Here is a 15,423-nt window from a genome sequence, read left to right as displayed (position 1 = left end):
TGGAACAGCTTTGAAATCAATTATCTCAGACAGTTTGCATTTGGGACAAGCTCTATGCACATGGCATGCAAATTAACTATTGTTCCCCCTTCATTTTCATCAGTAATCTAACGTTAACCAATTCAAATAAGTGTTGTAGGAGTTACTGTGCACCAGGCAGTTTGCGGATGTTACAGCTCCTCAGTCCTCTGAGAGGTTATAGTGGGTGAAAATGAAAAAGATAAAAGCTGTGCCGTGTGTGTGTGTGAGAGAGAGAGAGAGAGAGGACAGGCTCCTATAGCCTACATTGTATTATGTTAAATAATATAGAAAAGGAAGTTGAAACAGTTGTCTGTGCTCCACTGCCACCTCGTGTCACTTTATGAAGCTGGGAGGTTTTACTCCAAGACCAGTTTTTACTCCGGAGTGAGTTTTTAGCGCCAGGCTGCGGCCGGAGCTGTCATTAACCCAGCTACACCACGGACAGCGGCGGAAATGAACGAAGTCCGACTCGGAGCAGCTAATGGTAAACATGGCGGCGAAGGGGCTTCGGCAGCGAACCAGGCGAGGCAGCAGACAAGATGCAAACAACGTGAACATCCCCGCCGAAGCTCGACCAGCGAAAGAGGAAAAAGGCGGAGATGACAGCAAAAGTCCAGAGGCCCGGCAAGAGTGAGTATCAGCCAGGAGTAACGTTACACTCCCCGGTGCTGCAACCTCCATCCCCCGTCTTACAACTGACAGCCGCACCGGGGAAGCTAGCTAGCTACCTATCCTTAACACGTAGAGCAAGTTACGTTCATGGCAGCACGATCACATCGATTGATAGGTCAGCTAACTAAATAACTCAACAGACCATGAGTTTACACTAGTTTGAAATGTAGTGGCTATTTGCTGTGTTTCCGCCTAAATCACTAGTTGAATTGTCTATGTTTATGGCAGTTCAACGTTACTTGTTTTGATTCATTCATTCTTCCCTAGCTGTCCACTACCAGATTAAGATAACCCACTTCAGTTCACCTGTCATGACCCGAGGAAAGTGGGTCAAACTCAGCACAGCAAAGATGTTTTATTTTAGATTGGTGGTTGGTATTCTACTGATGCTGAAGTCTTAAAAAGACAGTTTGACAGGTTGTTGATGACGTGTCATAACAAAACGTAGAAACCTCTACGTCTAATCTCGCTGCGACTGAGCTCACTAATCCTCATGGGTGTGTAACATGAGCAAACATCAGCAGCCATAAGGGCCGGATAGGTTATCAATGTTACTGTAAACATTAATGAAACATTACCAGCCTACTAGATCATGACTTATGTTTTTCACTCTGAGCAAGTGCAAAATTGTCCACACATGGCAGATTTATTTAAAGGGTCATCAATAGAGCAAGTAAAGAAAAGTGGGCTAGCGCCACCCCTGATTATATATGATGATTTATTAGAGGGTTTTTCTTTTTAGGGGATCAAAGCTCCCAGAAGCTAGCAACAAAGTGACAAAAATGTATTCATGTTTCTTGGCAATGGGATGTATCTATGTAACTAACTATATACCTTAAATTGTCACTCTGAGCATCAATGCTGTCTCTGACACTAGATAGTTATAGTTATAAGTTAGTAGATAGTTATAAACACAATTATGCTACAAAGCTTGCAAAGCTTCAATTTTTGTAGAATGGACTTGAGATTTGAAGAATCCTAAAGAATACCTAGAATACCTTTTTGATACATCAATATAAATGGGTATATTATTGATGGGTATTATTTTTTCAATACCCTGCCATACACAGGCTTCATATGACTGTCATGTTTTTCCAAACTCAGGGGGAAAAAAATTGATTCCCCAATAGTTTTTAATGGGTTTTTTTCTCTTGGCAAGTGTATATTTGTATGTGTTTTGTTTTTTTAATAGGTCAGTAAGTCGAGGAGGGCAGGTATGGGCCCCAGAAGGTTCAACAGCATTTAAATGCCTCCTCTCCGCACGTTTCTGTGCCGCATTGCTAAGCAACATCTCAGACTGCGATGAGACCTTCAACTACTGGGAGCCTGTAAGTAGTTACTTCTCCATCGAAAATCCTCAAGTGCAGTATGCCTCCCAATTATTTGTTTTCCTTCTTTCTCTATTCATATCTCTGATGTAATGTCCTTTTTGACAGATGCACTACCTCCTGTATGGCACAGGGTTGCAAACATGGGAATATTCTCCGTTATACGCCATCAGATCGTACGCTTACCTATGGTTACATGCTCTGCCTGCTTGTTTGCATGCCCATGTACTACAGACCAACAAGGTAACGGCGCTCACACATGTCACACATGAATACACACAATAACCTGTACAGCATTGAACTGGAAAATTTACAGTAAGGATCGTGTTATGATTGTGTTGCAGGTGTTGGTGTTCTACTTTGTACGATGTGTCCTTGCTTTCTTCTGCTGCGTCTGTGAACTCTATTTCTACAAGTGAGTCTACCCTCCTCTTCAGTGCGAGTGGGTGTACCGAAGAATGTGTCCAGAGTTTTTTTTTTTTTTTTTTTAAATTCTTATGAATTTATATCGATGGTGAGGCATATTTATTTGGTCTGATGATTGCTATGTTCTGGGATTTAACTGCCTGGTGTGTTTGTTGTGTGTGACGCAGGGCGGTGTGTAAGAAGTTTGGTCTGCATGTGGGCCGGCTGATGTTGGCATTCCTTGTCTTGAGCACTGGAATGTTCTGCTCGTCTGCAGGTTGGTCGGTTTTATTCAGTTAGTTATCCATTTCTGTCCCTGTGTCGTCTCTCTTTCCCGTCCTGTCACCCTTTTATTATGTTTTGTTCCCTTTGTTATATGACTTGGATATCGTCTACCTGTCACACAGCCTCCCTCTCAGCCCTCTCTGACACCTGTAGTCAAAGGCTCCGGTCACATGAGCAATTGTAATACATCAAAGAACTGACAATATCCCGTGTATCTAAATGGGACCTATGTGTTGACTGATGGCATGGATTGACGGAGCAAGGTCTGTGAAAATATCACCCAATCCATCCAAAGGTGAAACTAGTTGAACATTTGAAACGTCATCTGCTAGCGGACTTCATCAGCCAATGAAATTTGACTGCCTCAAAAGATTTCGAGACCCTCCCACAACAATGCAACCCAGGTGGTTTCTACACATACTTATCCATGAATTTGACCGATACCAAATGTCCCATGTGATCAGTGCCTAACTTCAATTAAGCCTTATTTACAACTGAACTTATTATTCTCAGTCTAACCCTGTCTTCTGAATCAGCACATTGGTCCGTTTCAGCCTCTCAAGTGGACTCAGTCCAATGACTCAGCAATTTTTTGTGCATATGTGAACATGCCAAATGAACACAGACTCTCTAAAAGGAACCGAACTCAGACCACCGGTCCGTTTTGTGGTCCAATTGATTCCCATTGAAAAGAGAGCTGAGTCCTCTTGTAAGTCCACTTACATTGTGAACACAAAGAGGACTGAGTTCATATGCAGCTGAGTTCCATTCCTTTAAAAAAAAAAACTATATGTGGAAACACCCTAATTCACCCAAGGTACCTCCAGTCTGGAGAGGGTTGGAGACAAGGCTCTACTGCATAAAGACATGACATGTTGAGATCGTAGCATGTTTCTGTGAGAGATTCCTATTTACGGTTAATTCTTTATGCAATTCATCCTCCTTCCTCCTCTCTCCCTCTTTCTCCCCAGCATTCCTGCCCTCCTCTTTCTGTATGTATACCACACTGGTTGCCATGACCGGCTGGTTCCAGGACTCGCCGCCGTTGGCCATTATGGGCGTGGCTGCCGGTGCCATTGTTGGATGGCCGTTCTCTGCTCTGATTGGGTACGATCTTAAGATAAAATGTCTTTTTGGTGGCAATAACTTTGCCAAACAACTGAGTCAAAAATGACTTTAACTTATTACTGCTATTTCCTATGCCTTGATGTTGATAGGATTCCGATTGCCTTCGACTTGCTGGTGTTAAAGAGGCAGTGGAAAAGTTTTATCACCTGGTCAGCTGTTGCTCTACTGCTGCTACTGGTGAGAATACTCAAATGCATATAAACACTTGACCTTTGTTATTTATTAGTGGAAAAATTCAAATGTGCATATAGACAGGTTTCTCTGCAACATCAGACTTGGGTTGGGAGCTTCAACTGCCAAAGCAGGAATACAATCAAATATTCAAAAACTCTGTTTTTTCATCATATATGCCCTACAAATAAATTATATTAGTATGTTGATGTTCCTTATGCTCACTGTCTTAGTGTCATTTTACATTTAGGCTTATTTCACATTGCTTCCCAAAATTACACCTTGCTTAATATTATTATTATTACACACCAGAATTTCTGTATTATACTGCTCCAGTGCCTCTTGCACCCCAACCTTACAAATCTTACAAATGCCCAATTTGTACTAATTAGACCAAACTAGACAGTAAGTGATCAGCTGAGGTTGAGTCATTAAGCGACCAGTTAGATTGGCAGTTTGCCTGCAGTTTCTGTCGGTGTAATGCGATCTATGAGAATAAGCGCATAGTGTGTCTTGTTCCCTTACTTTCATCTTGCCAAACCCAATTTACAATTAGTAACAACAGTCAGCTCACTGCTAAACACAAGAAAGGATGCGATATAAATCTTGTGTTTCCAAATAGGACTGTCGTCCATGTGGCAGTTCGCTAACGTTAATGTATACGCATAAAATGTAAAATGGCCAGTAGTCTAGCCAAGCTCGGCAAGCCTGATAACGTGACAGTTGCAGAACTAAACATCTGTATCTCTATCTTTGTAAGTATCTAAGCAAAATGACAGACAAAACAGTGAGTTAACTAGATAGACAGTGAGTTACTGTATTGTAGTTGCTGTCAGGTACTACTGCTAACATAAAGAGTATTAAAACTTGCTAAATTTAACATGTCTTTACAAAGATGAAGGTAAAACAATAACACCAAGATGGTAAGCCTCAGGAACATAATTGAATGTACTTACAGTATACTGGCGTTGAAAAAAATGATCACAGAACAAAATGAAATGTAGTTTAGGCTTCTCACAGGCAGAGACACTGAGCACGTAACTTTCCTGCCCCAGGGTTACATGTGCACCACCCAGTGTTTACTAACAAGAAACGGGTCTATATATACCCATACCTGTACCCATACCTCTGTGTTTATCCTGTTTTCCCCAGGTACCCTTGGTGTTGGTGGACTCTTTCTTTTATGGCAAACTGGTCATTGCTCCACTCAATATCCTACTGTACAATGTCTTCACACCACATGGCCCAGATCTCTATGGTAACCCGCAAGAACGCACACCATTAATGTTTCAGTTTATTATATGTTGGCATTAAGATAGTCACAATACCAGAATAACACACTGTTCTGGTAGTATTCATACTATTCTGGTTCTAGTCACATCACAATACTTGAATAACAACATGAGTTAGAATAAATCATAGATGAAGCCTTGGGACCTGACATGACACTGTACATCAGTTCCTCCTATTCAGTAGCTGATGGGCAAAGAGATATGTCAACTAGTAATAAGGCTTTCCAGGCTTTGTTTCTGATTGTACTACAGTTTTTTTTTTGCCAACTGTTTTAAAAATGTAATAAAGTCATTCTGGGAAACATAGAAAATCACTAACTGAAGTAGAAATGGACAAGGCAGGTTGAGGGAAAGTGGTTACACCAAAAAAGGTCAATTAAAACACTTCATCACAAAATAACTCCTGGAATGCATTGAACATGACAGATTTATGTTATCTACCAGTACAAGAGTATCTTTTTCCGTTTAAGTAATTAAGTTATGCTACTTCAGTTATACTACAGCTGTACTGTTTTGTTGTTTTTCATGTCTTGTTTGCAGGCACAGAGCCTTGGCATTTCTACTTTTTAAATGGGTTCCTGAACTTCAACCTGGTGTTTGCTCTGGCACTGTTCTCTCTGCCACTCACCGCCCTGATGGAGACACTGTTACACAGGTTCAATGGTGAGGACTTTGTGTGTGTGTGTGTGTGTGTGTGTGTGTGTGTGTGTGTGTGTGTGTGTGTGTGTGTGTGTGCGCGCGAGCATGCATACGTTGTCTTTTCCTACACCACCACTAGGAAATGTCTAAATGTTGCCGCTGCCCAAAACTCCAGTCCACTCAGCAATGCAGCTCTATATTCACATGTGTGAAGTGCAGTAGTAATGACAGAATCAGATACTCACACCCCGTTGTTTTGACACTCTCCTGTAAACTTATGTGATCAGTGTAAGCCAGATGCAATTCCAGGAAGCAGAGTGAATGCTGATATGATGGAATGAATATATATTAACATGTTTTCGGTCGGTCCATAGTGGAGTGAAAAGATGGGCACATTGTATGATCTACATTTTTTGCATCAGCCATCATTTTCATGGAATATCACCGTATCCTACACCCAAATCCCCTCTGGAATTGGCATAAATATGGCATCAACAAACAAAAAAAGAAGAGAGAACAGTTTAATCTATCAACTGATGTGTGTGAAGTGTTGATTCGTTGAAGTGTTAATTCTAGAAGTGGCTCTTCCCGTGACTTCATGTGCTTGTGTACGCGTGTCTTTCTGCAGTGCAGAACCTGGGCCGTCCATACTGGTTGACTCTGTCCCCCATGTACCTGTGGATGTTGGTTTTCTTCACCAGGCCTCATAAAGAAGAACGATTTCTCTTTCCCATCTACCCTCTCATCTGCCTCAGTGGGGCAGTAGCGCTCTCTTCCCTACAGGTATGTTTTGCCATTTACCATCCTTGAAACCAAAACGGTTACCTGTGTTGGTGGGTTTGATTTGATTTTACGACTTTACATGTTATCTCAGTTTTTACAGTCTTGTGTGTGTGATTCATTTCCTTTCCTGCAGAAGTGCTACCACTTTCTGTTCCAGCGGTACCGTTTGGAGCACTACACCGTCTCCTCCAACTGGTTGGCCCTAAGCTCACTGCTGGTCTTCACAGTGCTGTCATTATCTCGCTCTGTTGCCCTGTTCAGAGGTGTGTGTATATACGCACGCAGACACGATTCTACTCACTAGCAATGCAAGGCATTATAGCAGAAGTGACAGTTCCAGCCGCAGCAGTGGGATGAGATGTGTTTTCTCTGTGTCTGCAGGCTACCACGCCCCTCTGGACCTGTACCCAGAGTTTCACCGCATCGCCAAGGATCCCACTCTCCACTCGGTCCCTGAAGGCAGGACTGTTAGTGTGTGTGTGGGCAAGGAGTGGTACCGCTTCCCTAGCAGCTTCCTCCTGCCAAACAAGTCAGTATCCAGGGTTCCTACACAGGTCTGGAAAAGTATGGAAAATGTATTTTGTCATTTCCAGGTCTGGAAAAGTATGAGACTTGGACAAAATGTCTGGAAAAGCATGAAACATTTTCTTTAATCACAGACCCACTGTCATTTCACATGTAATGATATTTGTTGTGAATGATCTTCTGCTATAGAGTGATATAGCTTAGTTGACTGTCATTATCCAGCTAATATCAGGATGCATCATTCAAATCTTCAAATCCAGTCAAGAGATTTAGGTCTGGAAAAAGTCTGGAAATTTACCCTGAAAAATTAGCAGGATCTTGATGCGGTCTCTCTATTCTTTTGGATGAGGTTCTCAACTTTGCTGTATGAACGATTGCAAACATCTCCATGTCATGACAAATAGAAAAGTGTACTTCAGTTAGTGTGACTGGTGTAGGTGTGTGGGTATCTGTGTTGTCTCTTTATGTTGGATTGTGCGCTGTCACTTGCTGATAGAAACTCTTCCTCATCTCCAGCTGGCAGCTGCAGTTCATCCAGTCAGAGTTCAAAGGGCAGCTGCCTCAGGCGTACGCCTCTAGTCCATTTTCTACTCAGCTCATCCCAGCCAATATGAACGACCAGAACCTGGAAGAGCCAACCAGATATGTGAGTCACTCAGACATCTGGCTCATCGATTATCTTTGATAATGATGGATGCATGGATGCTGTAGTTTATAGCAGTTTCACTTTAATTTCCGGATGTTTACTCTGTGGATGTGCTGCAGGTGGATTTACGGCAGTGCCACTACCTAGTAGACCTAGAAGCAGATAATGAGACGCCTCTTGAACCGCGCTACTCTGCCAACAAAGAAGACTGGAACGTCATCGCCTATAAACCTTTCCTTCAAGCATCCAGGTATTTTCTCAAATACATATTTAACACATAAATGTAAATACAGGGCTCCCAAAGACCTTTAATATCCTTGAAAATGTGTGAAATTGAAAAAAAAAAAGTTTTTGGAGGGCCTTGCATTAGTGTGCATAACAAGACAAAACTAGATGGCACTCAGTAGAGCGCATACCTCTGCCAACGCTATGCAATTGTCATATATTCCAGTTCCACATGTTGGATTTTCACCAAAAGTTAATAATTTCTTCCATGCCCCATTACCAACTTGTTTCACATCAGGAGATGCACACATTTTCATGACTGGACCTGAAATGGGACATGAGATATTATATGAAATATTATATGATATTTCTATGATCTAGGGCATGTTCACTATTTGTTAACACTTTCTCAAAGAGCTCCTCTATAGAAGATGAACTGTCCTAAATCATAGAAAAAATGAGTGGTATTAGCCAAAGATTTGTGAAAACTTTGGTGTAAACATGTTTACATCCCTGCATGTAGGCCTAGATGCACTGTAGCAGCAGTTTGAAAAACTGATGTAACTATTTACCACAATCGGTCATGAAATGGATAATTTCATCTTTACATATACAAGCTTATTCAGTTTTTCATGGAACTTGTTTCTCTCTCAGGTCATCTCCTCTCTTCAGAGCGTTCTTCATTCCATTTCTGTCGGACCAGCATACGAGCTACACCCGCTACGTCATCCTGAAACCACGGCGACAAAAGCAGCCTCGCAAGCGGACCCATGCCTGACCTTTAACCCCCAACCTGACCTTAAGTTCCGAGTCCTGAGAACAGAAAATCCATCACTTCCCTTCAAAACATCTTGTATTTCCTGTGTGTGTGTGTGTGTGTGTGTGTGTGTGTGTGTGTGTGTGTGTGTGTGTGTGTGAGCCTGCGTGCGTGTGTGAGTGTGTGTGCATGTGTTTTTTAAGTATTTGTCTCATCATGAAACGGTTGAAGATATCAGACCCTTTAAGGACATCATGTCTGCCTCTGGGCTAGTGTGTGTGTGTGTGTGTGAGAGAGAGAGAGTGTGTGTGAGAGTGTGTGTGAGAGAAGAGAAAGTGTATGCAGGAAAGTTGTGTGTATGCAGGTGTTTTAGCAGGACCTGTATAGCAAACATTTTATCTCAATTATGTGTGTGTGCGTGTTTGTGTGTAGAATGAATGTCTTAGGGTGGATGCACACTACAAGATTTTGACCATATTTAGCCCAGGATAGGCCTATAAAAGAGTGATGAGAGGGTTTTTCTTTTCCTACTAAACTTAAAAATGTGGCCTGGATGGACATTTTCGTGGTTGATTAGGTAAAGAAATCTAGTGTTCATTCGCCTCTACTTGAATGGTATCTTATTGTGCGCTCTATTGGGAATGAATGGTGGAGATGAATGAAAGTGTGGGTGCATGACTAATTTAACTTGAAATGTTAATAAAAACATGATGGACTGTGAATACAATCCTGTCTTTTTTTCACTGAGGCGGGACAATCTGACAAATTTCTCCACCACACACTTGACAGATTAGTCTTCATTTCCATCCCTTTTTATTGGAGATTTCCTTATGTAACAAACATACAAACCACTCTCACTTACAGGAGAGATGTCAATGGAACAAGGCATTATACATTCTGAATAAATAATAATTATGATACTATACTTTCTCATTCTCTTTGATATCATGCCATTGCTGTGGTCGGGCTGCAGGCACTCAAGCTGAATTCATTGTACGAGCCCCTTTCCACTTGCGAACCTTCTGCTGGGTCTTTGAACAGGTTGAAGGCGATTGGTTAATGAGGGAAGAAGGGGATCGATGAACTTCAACTATTTCTGGACAACTTACAACTTAAGGCCATGTCAAAACACACCTGTAGTGCACAGAAAATGAACAGTTTTTTGCTGTTTTTGCTCCCATATCAAGTGGTATTAAACCAGTGTGTCATAATCTATTCGAGGTAGCCTGTTCATTTCAGGTAAAAATCAGGTTGACTAGAAAAATGGCATCTTCAGGCACAGCAAGGTAAGTAAGGGTCCAAGAACTCACAGTGATCCCACCAGGCAAAGGCAGCATAACCAGGCCATGCAAACAGGCTGCCACACACACACACACACACACACACACACACACACACACACATTCATAGTTAAATCTAAGACACTCCGTGCAGTTACTTTAGGGAAGATGATCATTTTGTTTTTGTCTAGAAATTATATTTACTGTATCTCCTCTTTAAATTTTGACACTATTGCATTGTGGGGAGGAAGAGGGAGATGACATGCGGCAAAGGTCTCGACTGGATTCAAACTCACCTTGTTGCGAATACATAGTGTACTCCTTAGCCCGAGGGATTCATTTTAAAAATTGAATTACACTGCTCCATCAGGACCTAATGGTTTTGTCCTGGACTTTATTGGTCTCACTAGGGGCTTCCTCTCTCTCTACTGCAGCTTTTTATTAATCTGATCTAAAGGAGCTCTTCTCTTCCACACTCGTTTGCTTTTATTTTTAACCATTCTCTCCCCATCCACAACCACACATACACTATCGTACACGCAATATAGGGGCTGTGTGGCGGATCAGTAGTTTTCTCTGCTGACCCAGTCTTCTTCATTGAAGTATCTCCTGCCACCGTCGAGACTCAGGGCGTTTCTATAGCAATCCATATTTGCCTGGTAGGATGCGCGGCTTGCGTAGGACCCCAGGCTGGTTTGGTAAGTGTCCTCCTTACCGTTGGTGATGTATGTCTGATAGAGGTCGGCCTTCACCGTGTGGCCTCCGGGCGCCAGTCTGGGGTCGTAGAGGTCGCTCCTTCCTCCCAGACTGCCCTCGTACATCTCATGGTCGCCGTAGCTACCGCTGCCGTAGTGCTCGCTCTTTGTCGTACGACGGCCCAGGCTCCTGTCGTACAGCTCTCGGTGCCCGCTGCGACCCAGACTGCTGTCGTACATGTCCCTCTTCCCCGAGCGACCCAGGCTGGTGTCGTAGAAGTCGCGGGTGCCACGGTGCCCGAGGCTGAGGTCGTGGAGGTCAAAGTTGAGGAAGCAGCTCTCCGTGCTGGCGAGCGTCACGAAGCCGCTCTCCGTGTCCCGACCGCCCAGATTGTCATAGTCGCCGGTCGGTGTGTCAGGGGAGGAGCATAAGAAGGAGGTGTTCTTGGTGTGAGGGCGCGTGGCGGCCAGGTCGTCGTCCTTCTGGGAGCGGATTACGTTGTAGACGTCGGCTGAAATCGGGCTGGGGCAGAGGCCCGGCTCTGTCTGACACACTTCTGATTTCTGCTGTTTCCTCTTCCTATCACACACACAAACACACAGAAACATAAATAGTAAGACTCCTCAGACGTCACCAAAGAATACATTAGATTGAAACTAGAGTAGATATATATATATATTTATGTGTTGCTCCATTTGCTCCATTTAAAGATTAGAGATTTTGATGCCATATGAAGGGATACATTTATAGTTGCTTTTGCTAGTGATAACATTATAAACGTAGTTTTAAAATGCCTCTTATCTGACCTTTTAAGTATATATTTTATTTTGGGGTTTCCCTAACATAGAGGTATATTCCAAAATGTTCATAATTTGGATTTAGAAGAATAACACAATCAATCATAATTCTATGTTAGAATAAACCAAATAATGTTGTCTCTTGTAGGCCATAGGTTATGGATAGTCCTATGAATAAGCAAACTGGCTGGTTCATAGCAATTATGTGACAATAATAGTAAATAGGCCTCAAGTTTTCAACTCTGAATTGTACCCTTAGCCATGAAGAGAAGATTTGTAACCTACACAGTGATGACCACATTATTGTTTGAATTACAGCAGATCACTAATTGTACAGGTTGCAGCAGGAAATATTCAATAGGTGATTGCTGTAAATCCTTAGCGTCAGCTGAAGTTTTTGTTAGCTTGCTTGCTGCCTTTCTATTGGATCCTCACCGTCTGGCAAGCAGTTTGAAGCAGCAGACTCCAGTCACTGTGAGTAACAGCAGTAGCAGGGGTATGATGGGAAGGATGATGTAAATCAAATTTAGAGCTAAAAGACAGACACACAGCAGAGATCTGGATTTAGTGACTGTAATGTTGCCAGTTGGATGAGACAGCATTAGATTAGTGAGTATATACTCTCCTCCTTTTCAGAAGAGGTTTGTAAATGTGGATTTTGGCCAGCCGACCTGTGCTTCTGTCCTGGCTGTGGTCCGTTGGATTCCTTGGTAGCACAGATGTAGGTAGGGCATCTGTAATCAAAGGCATCAGTGATGTTCAGACTTTCTCACTCATTATGTGCAGTCATTGTCAAACTATCAGAAATGTCTACTCAATCATGTGCTATACCATTGTTTAATCAATCATACTGCAAACTCTCTACCTGTCTGGGTGGAGTTGGGAGAAGGGGAAGGGTCCAGCGGCTTCTCTGCAAAGAAATCATACATCCCACACAAGCATCAAATGTACAACGTTCTAAAAAATAAAAACAAACCTCCAGGAAATTTTTAGTGAAAAGAGCACTGAAACTGTGTGTGTGCGGTACCTGCAGTGTATTTGCAGATGAAGTTGTTCTTGGTTTCGCAGTTGTCGTCGTTCCACTGGAACATGTAGAGTCCGCCCAGACCGGGGGGAGCGGACGGCTGGTGATACATCACCACACACACCTCATACCCGCAGGATGGCTCATCCCAGTGCCAGTTCCTACACACACACGCACACACACACACACACACACACACACACACACACACACACATATATCTGTGAGTCCAACTCCTTTTTCTCAGACCTCCCCTAACCCAAATCTGCAGCCCCTCCGCATGTGTCCCTTCTTAGACACATTGCTCATCATACAGGGCCAATATTATTGAATTGCAGTCACCACTCTAAAATTCTCAGTGTTTTAAGCGTAATACACGTCCGGCCCTGAGTTTTAACCTCTCATCCCACTAAACCAGTAGTTCTCCTACAGTTTGGCTCGTGACCCCTTACAAAGAAGCAAAACTTTCAAAACTATTTAGTATTTCACAAGAAAAAATGCAAGAATTTGAGAAAAATCTGAAAATTGATAATACATTTGTATAGTAGAAACATGTTTTTCCTATCCCATAAATCATCTCGTGACCTCCCCCCAAATTATCTCGCGACCCCATGGAGGGTCCCGACCCCCAGCTTGAGAACCCACTGCACTAGACAATCAGCTCACCTGAATGTGGACTTGCTGCCGTCCACCCAGTAGTACTGTGAGGAGCAATCGGTGCTGCTGTCGTGGTCTCCATGGTTACGGCGGAGGCCGATCCAGAAGTCTCCATCAGATGGGCGGAGCTCCGTGACGAGCTGCTCGATGATTTTCTGCTCGGACGCTGACTCCATGCTCAGCAGCTCCCCTCCGTCCCGTCGGCAGGCGAGCTCCGCCTCCCCGAAGTTCAGCCGCCGCCGGGGCTCAGAGAAATAGGCCAGCTTGTAGCACGGTCTCCCTTTGCCAATCCTACACACACGTTGACCTGCACACACACACACACACACACACACAGACACACACACACACATTCACATTCGCCTGATGTGTCCACTGACAGCTTTCTCAATGTCTTCCCTTCTAATATCACAAGTATCAGCTCAATAAGTCCACATTACAGCCTTGAATGACAGAAATCGCAGTGTCTGTGCCTTGAGCTTTACTGGGAGAATCATGGGAATTCTTTACATGTTCTCCGCAAGTACAGAGATGGAGTCAGTTCACCAAACACAGTGTTTTCGAAAGAGTGTGTAGCCTTACCTCTTGCTTCGAATATATCCGCTTCAGTAAACACACACCCAGCGTAGAGTAGAGTCAGGTAGACACACCATAAGGAAACCAAACAGAGATACACACAAGTGAATCAAGTGTTTGTGTGTGTGTGTGTGTGTGTGTTCATGTTTGTGTGTTTCTGTATGTGTTGGCTTGTTACTCACCTGTAATGAGGCTAGTGGCTGTAGATGGAACAAAACACAAAAGCAGCAGGTGGCAGAGGATTGTTAGTAGGTCCATCTCTTTCATTTGCCGCCGCTTCATTGTCTCTGGTACTTCAGTTCATCTTTTCATCGCTCCATCCATTCATCTGTTCTCTAGTGGGGTTCAGGTTAAACCAACTAAACTACCAGAAGCTCAAGAGGTGATCTGTATCTACAGGTGTAACAAAATGTTGTTTAAAAAAAAAAGGTTGAAATTCAAAGAGAAACCTGGAGAAATGGTTTAGAGGCAAATCTCCTATTTTATCTGTGCGTGGCTGAAAGAGAGAGTATTGGAAGACAGGAGGAGGAGCAGAAAGAGGAGGAGAAAGACCGTGTGTGTTTGGGAGGGGGCTGTAATCTGTTAAGAGCAGTCTTAATGATTGGGAGAAGAGGCTGCATCGACCGCAAGACATCTAATCATGCAAGTGCTTCTCGACGCAAACGCTGACAAGAGGCAGATTTCCTTCCTTTATTACTTTAGCTTCAGGGCATTACCATTACAAAAGTGTTACATGAAAATGATCTCCTCTAAGTTGATCACTGGTATTTCACATATTTCTCTCCGGGCCATCTTCAAGTTACATCGCAATATTCCCCCACTTGCATTGTGTCCCAATACAAAGAGAGACAGATAGATAACTCAGCTGACATCTCCAAGAAAGATGACAAGGAGTACATTTTCTTTCCTTTTTAAGGTTGTCAGACAGTTGTAAAACTACAAAATACAGAAACGGTAAATGTATCACATTCTGTTCAACATATTGCTCACAATTCATAATTGTAATCAGTACACATTAACATAAATCAAATTAATTTCTGTAGTACAAGCTAACCATATGATGTAACATTCATGTGTATAGCTACTTGCTAACAAGATTATCTTAATGAAGTAATTACCAGCTAAACAGCTAACTTTGTACATGTTATTTGTAATTCAGTAAAGTAAAAAACAGTTTTACCACCTCATTCAGAAACAAACATCTAAATGAACAAAAATGAAATGCAGTTAGAAATGTACAATAATCAATATACAGATGAATATTTTCTTGTTGACATGAATGTGTGATATTTGCGCTGCACACTAACAAGAAGTGATGAGCGTTGAATGTTTCAGATAAATGTAACATGATTAACAGGGTGAAGCTGCAAATGTGTATCAACGCTGATTATGAATAAAGAGTTGGATATATAAGGCAGCACAGTAACAGTCTGATATAATTCAGTAACATGGAAGGTTTATTCTGTCATTTACATAATTTCACATTCAAGTTTCAGAGCCAGAAGAGGCCATGGAT

General features: G+C 42.6%; 2 protein-coding genes across 3 annotated transcripts; one reads left to right on the top strand and one right to left on the bottom strand.

Moving 5' to 3' along the window:
* The first annotated feature begins 505 nt into the window (after positions 1-505).
* On the top strand, positions 506-9,588 carry alg9 (ALG9 alpha-1,2-mannosyltransferase). 2 transcript variants are annotated; one of them, XM_071898194.2, is made up of 15 exons: positions 506-651; positions 1,886-2,021; positions 2,130-2,264; positions 2,366-2,436; positions 2,615-2,703; positions 3,683-3,818; positions 3,929-4,016; positions 5,163-5,268; positions 5,843-5,965; positions 6,570-6,724; positions 6,861-6,987; positions 7,106-7,253; positions 7,766-7,895; positions 8,015-8,145; positions 8,775-9,588. In XM_071898194.2, exons 1-15 carry the CDS (start codon positions 512-514, stop codon positions 8,896-8,898), a joined length of 1,839 nt encoding a protein of 612 aa, XP_071754295.2. In that variant the 5' UTR covers positions 506-511; the 3' UTR covers positions 8,899-9,588. The 2 variants fall into 2 exon arrangements, with proteins under 2 accessions (XP_071754295.2, XP_071754294.2); XM_071898193.2 differs by having other exon boundaries at positions 6,858-6,987.
* A 1,132-nt stretch (positions 9,589-10,720) lies between these two features.
* layna (layilin a) lies at positions 10,721-14,165 on the bottom strand. The gene is made up of 8 exons (XM_071898243.2): positions 14,090-14,165; positions 13,914-13,934; positions 13,341-13,638; positions 12,678-12,835; positions 12,516-12,560; positions 12,322-12,384; positions 12,086-12,182; positions 10,721-11,432 (listed from the first exon to the last, which is right to left on the bottom strand). The coding sequence occupies exons 1-8, from the start codon at positions 14,163-14,165 to the stop codon at positions 10,721-10,723; spliced, it is 1,470 nt and encodes a 489-aa protein (XP_071754344.1).
* Between the last annotated feature and the right edge of the window lie 1,258 nt (positions 14,166-15,423).

This window comes from Centroberyx gerrardi, chromosome 11 (genome assembly GCF_048128805.1).
Source record: "Centroberyx gerrardi isolate f3 chromosome 11, fCenGer3.hap1.cur.20231027, whole genome shotgun sequence".
NCBI classification, from domain to species: Eukaryota; Metazoa; Chordata; class Actinopteri; order Beryciformes; family Berycidae; genus Centroberyx; species Centroberyx gerrardi.
This window is presented reverse-complemented; position numbering and strand designations above follow the sequence as displayed.

What these genes read in the sequence shown, in the direction of transcription:
- alg9 (XM_071898193.2), top strand. Translation starts at nt 512, where the DNA reads ATGGCGGCGAAGGGGCTTCGGCAGCGAACCAGGCGAGGCAGCAGACAA. An exon ending in AATGTTCTGCTCGTCTGCAG is followed by an intron (nt 2,704 to 3,682) that starts GTTGGTCGGTTT and finishes CTTTCTCCCCAG; the next exon opens with CATTCCTGCCCTCCTCTTTC. An exon ending in AGCTTCCTCCTGCCAAACAA is followed by an intron (nt 7,254 to 7,765) that starts GTCAGTATCCAG and finishes CCTCATCTCCAG; the next exon opens with CTGGCAGCTGCAGTTCATCC.
- layna (XM_071898243.2), bottom strand. Translation starts at nt 14,165, where the DNA reads ATGGACCTACTAACAATCCTCTGCCACCTGCTGCTTTTGTGTTTTGTT. An exon ending in CATCTGCAAATACACTGCAG is followed by an intron (nt 12,561 to 12,677) that starts GTACCGCACACA and finishes ATTTCTTTGCAG; the next exon opens with AGAAGCCGCTGGACCCTTCC. An exon ending in CAGCCAGGACAGAAGCACAG is followed by an intron (nt 12,183 to 12,321) that starts GTCGGCTGGCCA and finishes TCTGTCTTTTAG; the next exon opens with CTCTAAATTTGATTTACATC.